The following is a 5,378-nucleotide window of genomic DNA, read 5'->3' as shown; positions in this document are numbered from 1 at the left end:
CAAACTTCAAGCCACATAAAAGGTATGTTACTCTAACTAGTATCTTGTATGGTATATGATAATTGCATGCTAGTTATAAGCTTAATACCTTGGAAACACCTTTGCACGTATAATTAGTGAAAACATAGATCCAAGGTATTTAGGGTTGTATGTGCACCACAGGATGTTGTAGTATACTAAAATCCAACAGTCTCCTATACACCCTATGGTTGTTTATTATCTTTCTGGTATTATGTAAATGGATACTTGTTGGTTTTGTTAAAATGATCTTAAAATAACTGTTATTTTAAAATTGCTTCCGTTGCCGCTTAAAATTGTTTTAATAAAAAGACCGTTTTTACCTTCTCAAAACCCATCAACAAGATTTATGGATTTGGCACACTTACTTTGGTATGGCTGTGTCCAACAATGATCTAAATGTTCTCAATCAGTTGCCGTTCTTTAGTGATATTTTAACAGGATGGGTATTATATGACCGATGTACTATACCCCATGCATACACCACCTTCATTAAGGTGTATCATTATCCACAAGATGAAAAACGTAAATTGCTCAAGACAACTTAGGAATCGACACAAAAAGGATATCAAATGTGTGTTTGGAGCCCTTAAAAGGAAATGACACATAGTGAAACAACTAGCACGAGCATGACATCTACAAAATATTCGTAGGATTTTGTACGCTTGTATTATATATACATAATATTGTAATTGAATAAAAAGGCCGGAATAATTATGCGTATAATTTGCACGACTTATTTCATCCGTATCGATAATTTATACCAGGTAGGACCAATATATGGCGATAATTTTAGAAATAAACAATCCGAAAACATACACGAGTATTCAACAAGATTTGATGAATCACATATACAACACTTAAAATGCCAACGAAGACAAAGATATCGATGAAGACGAAAAGTAGTTTTCTTAGTATTTTATGTAGTTTTTAATTTTTTTTAATATTTTAAAGATTTATATTTTTTAATTAAATGAAATAATTTTATTTTAATTTAAGATTATATGTTTTAAATAAATAAGCAATGCTATTGAAGTTATTTTGGGAGTGTGGAATATTTTTGAAGTAAATGGTAGAGAAATTATGATAATGTGACATAATTTTGTGTGTTATGAGACCGGAGGGAGTTGTGTTATATTTGTCATACTGTTTTTCTATCACATCAACGTCATTTCAGATTTAATATAGCTTCTGGAGTGGTGACATATTTGTCACACTATTTTTCTTGCTACATTAATGTCATCTCAAATTTTACGCTCATATCAGATTTAACGTAGCTTCTGGAATGGTGACATATTTGTCACACTATTTTTCTTGCCACATGAGTGTCATCTCAAATTTTACACACCTCTTTTTATTATTATTATTATTATTATTATTATTATTATTATTATTATTTTGCAATTTTAAAGGAATGAGTTTCATACCAAAGTGTTTCAAACAACTAAAGTTATTTTGTATATTATTACAAACAACTAAATTTAAATAAAAATTAGAAATTTCATTAATTTAAAATAAAAATATATAACATCAAGTTAAAAACTAAGAAACATAACAAATTTGTAAGGTTTTTCTTATTTCACTCAGAAAATTCAGTAGTGAGCTTGGTTTAAAAAGATTACATCATTTTCACCATCATTTCCATCACATTGCCAGTTGTGTTTCAAGTTATTAAACAAAACTTTAAACTTCGCTACCAATTTGTTCGTATACTTCCACCCATTGTAGATATATATGATATTTCTTGCGATAGTCACCTTGATGCATTTCATTGAGGAAACTTGTGGTAACTTTTCCCCAAAAGTTGTCATATTGTTGTCGATCGAAGGATCGTCCGATATATCTACTAATGCATGGGCCAAAATTGCATCTTCTTTTGGGGTACAAGTTATAATGGGGGACTTCCTTATGTTAGTGAAATTAGACTGAGAGTTTGAAGAATGTATTTTGTAAAGATATAATTAAAAGATGTATGATGAGTGTTGAAGGTTTTAAGAGAGGTATGAATTGATTTGAGTTGGTGGTATTTATTTAGAAAAAAGTGATGAAAATTTGAATTTTACCGTTAGAATACAATAAAAAAATGAGAGAGAACTGAGAAGTGTCAAGTTTCTATTGAGTTGGATGACAAAACTCGGCATGCCGAACCCATGACACAATGTTTACTAGCCATGAGCATTTTCCGAGCTCTATACCGAACCCTTTCTTCCGGTCTCACGTTGAGTTAAGAAAAAAAAGTAAAAAAAGAAAAAAGTGAAAAAGAAAGAAAGAGATGACATCATAAGATAACAGGGGTTTCAACAAGAAGTGGTACGGCGTCTCAACCCCTCTCCTCCGATCTCATTTTTCATCCAACACAACAAACACCGTAAACGCAAAACCCTAAATTAAAAAGAGGTCCATTTTCTTCTCCAATTGAAAACGCCACGCCCTTCTAGAAACTGCATTTTCATCTTCCGGAGGTTTTCTTCTGTCATAAATTTTTCAAAATCTTGTTTCTTCGTCGTTTACAGTTTAATTTATTTGTTTGCAGACCGTAGCTTATAATCTTGATTTATCCTCCTTCGTGTTGCTAATTTTGTTGTTTTGAAAATTTGTAGTTCTCCTGATGGTTGTTTTTGTGTCTGGATGAACTTAGGGTTTCATGTTATTGCACCTACCAATTAAGTTTCGAACCAACTACTAGAATCAGTGTTTCTTTCCGCAATATTCGTCAAGTCGAACAACCATTGTGAGTACTCTACTAGTCTACTGTTCCCTCAGGTTGTTTACTTCTTGGTATTATGGGTAATTTATTACTTTTTCTGATTTTGTGCTTGCTGAAGAGAATCTATATATTTACGCTCCCTTACATGTCGATAATCATGATGCATTTTAATTATTCTCTTCTGAATCTGAAAATTTTCCAGGTTTGAGGATCGCTCAATAGGAGAAATGTCCAGCAAAAAACCATCATCGCCCTATGTTGTCTTTGAAAATCGTTCCCTTGATCAATGGAAAGTAACTGAGCTGAAAGAAGAACTCAAGAAACGTAAACTAGTTACCAGAGGATTGAAAGATGATCTGGTAAAGAGATTGGATGAAGCTATTCGTGCTGAACTTGAAGAGGATAACCAAAACCATGAAAATGGTGTCAATGATGATGAACAGCCTGAAATTCCATCTGATGATGCAGTAGTAGACCCAATCGTTGCAGACAAAACTATGGATGACAACATTGCCAAAAACGAGAGCATAAAGGAAGATAATGTTACAGAGAAGGTTGATAAAAATGAGAGCTTAGACCAAGATCACATCACTGAGAAGTTGGATAAAGATGAGAGCTTAGATAAAGATAAGGTTACAGAGAATTTGGATGATGAAAACAGAGATAAAGATAAGGTTAAAGAGAATTTAGAAATAGATATAGTTCAAAAGGTTTCTGTTGAAACATCTGTTATAGTAACTGAGGTTATGGTATCTCAAGAATTGGGTCAGCAGGAGTTACAAAATGATGAGGTGTCAAACTTGCAGGAATCAAATTCAAAGCCATTGCCAAAGGAAGAAGAAGCGGAGCCAAATTCATCTGAAATTGGAAGCCAGGTAGTCGAGGTCAGCCAAGTAAAATCTGATTCTATTTCTATTGTGTCAATTACTGAAAAGAATGAACTAAAGGATAATGTAATTACTGATGATGTCAAACTAGAACTTGATGTTAAGCCATCAATCCTTGATGATGGTGGCAAAACAGATCCAGTTGTGGTTGATGAGAAAGATTTCAAGATTGCTGAAACTGAAAGTAAGAAAAATGATATTTTAGATGTGGGTTCTCCAGAGAAGTTAAATTTAGATGATGATTCCATGGAAGAAGATGCTTTAGAAAGTAAGCAAAGTGATTCAAACTTCACTTCTCAAGATATAATTGAAAAAACACAAATACCTCTTGTTGATGTTATGGTTGAAGATACAAATACTGAAATTGCTGATGTGTCCACAAAAAGAAAACAATATGGTAAACTTTAAGTCTTTAACCCTAATAACCTTTTTTTTTTTCTTCCTTTTTCTGCCCTCATGACTCTAAATTGCTGACGTGGCAGACCAAGAAGCAGTGGCAAACAATGAGGTAGTAAAGAGGCAGCGCAGGTGGAATTCCAATAATGCCCTTGAACAGATTACTACACCTAAGGGTAGTTCAATAATGAAGCACAGCTTTTCAAGATCTGATTCTTCAGTTAGTCATGAAGAGCCGAAAGAACGTGTTGGTGAGTTATCGCTTGTGTATTGTTTTTGTGAAAAGACGAGAATGCCCTTTTCATATTTGTGTCATTTCTTGATTTGGCAGTTCCTCCATCATCAAAGCCTGCAACTACTTCTCTCAGAGTTGACCATTTTCTGCGTCCGTTTACTTTAAAGGCTGTTCAAGAACTTCTTGGTAAAACTGGGACAGTTGTCAGCTTCTGGATGGATCATATTAAAACTCACTGTTATGTTACTGTAAGTTTTCACTTCTCTTTTTATACTTAAATAAGAAAAATATTTATTTATTTTTCTTTGTGTAGTATTCATCTGTTGAAGAAGCTGTAGAGACTCGAAATGCAGTATACAATCTCCAATGGCCAGCAAACGGAGGGCGGCTTCTCATGGCGGAATTTGTCGATCCATCCGAAGTCAAAACCCGAACCGACCCTCCTCCACCACCAACTCCGGTCACCACCACCACGACAACCCCACTCGCGCTTCCACCTCCACCGCCACTCTCCCTTCCACCACAATCAAGAGAACCACCACAGCATCATCTCCCTCCAGCACCACCGCTCCCGGAAAAGCTGGAACCTCCGATCATGACATTGGATGATTTGTTCAGAAAGACTCGAGCAACTCCCCGGATTTACTACTTGCCATTATCCGATGAGCAGGTCGCCGGAAAACTGAAAACTCAGGGGAAGACTGTTGTTAAGCAGTAGGGATTAGAGTATGAATGTGTAAAAGATAATGGTGATCAAGTATTATCATGTCATTTGATTTGGTATGATGGTGCTGAGTTGACTCAGATTAGATGTTGGGGACTCTGTTCATTTGTTTAAGACGAAAATGCATGGACTAATATTTGTGCTCTTTATTATTATTATTATTTTTTGGATATGGAAAGATTTTCATGTTTAATGTTAATTTCACATTTCATAAAATAATCCCTGTTTTGTAGAAATCTATCATTGTTATAAAACTTATCTTAAAGACTAATATTTAATCTGATTCGGGGAATACATAATATCCCTTGTATGATGCGTATTCGACATGACTAACGGCTCCACAAGAGGCCCTAATGACGTCGGTCCGGTCTTTAGGTCTTTCCGTTCGTCTTTTTCGGTTTGGTTTTCCGG

The 5,378-nt window shown here is 34.6% G+C and overlaps 1 protein-coding gene across 4 annotated transcripts; it reads left to right on the top strand.

Annotated features, from left to right (window-relative positions):
* Positions 1-2,269: 2,269 nt before the first annotated feature.
* Positions 2,270-5,166, top strand: LOC145108754 (uncharacterized). 4 transcript variants are annotated; one of them, XM_079045834.1, is made up of 7 exons: positions 2,271-2,480; positions 2,619-2,749; positions 2,928-3,399; positions 3,532-4,009; positions 4,095-4,259; positions 4,340-4,491; positions 4,557-5,166. In XM_079045834.1, the coding sequence occupies exons 3-7, from the start codon at positions 2,953-2,955 to the stop codon at positions 4,959-4,961; spliced, it is 1,647 nt and encodes a 548-aa protein (XP_078901960.1). In that variant the 5' UTR covers positions 2,271-2,480; positions 2,619-2,749; positions 2,928-2,952; the 3' UTR covers positions 4,962-5,166. The 4 variants fall into 4 exon arrangements, with proteins under 4 accessions (XP_078901959.1, XP_078901960.1, XP_078901958.1 ...); XM_079045833.1 differs by having other exon boundaries at positions 2,270-2,480; positions 2,619-2,781; positions 2,928-4,009; XM_079045832.1 differs by having other exon boundaries at positions 2,657-2,749; positions 2,928-4,009.
* The last annotated feature ends 212 nt before the right edge of the window (positions 5,167-5,378 follow it).

Source organism: Lactuca virosa, chromosome 4 (assembly GCF_052849685.1).
Source record: "Lactuca virosa cultivar CGN04683 chromosome 4, Lactuca_virosa_CGN04683_v6, whole genome shotgun sequence".
Lineage (NCBI taxonomy): Eukaryota > Viridiplantae > Streptophyta > Magnoliopsida > Asterales > Asteraceae > Lactuca > Lactuca virosa.
Note: the sequence above shows the minus strand (reverse complement) of the source record. Positions and strands in the feature narration are given on the sequence as shown.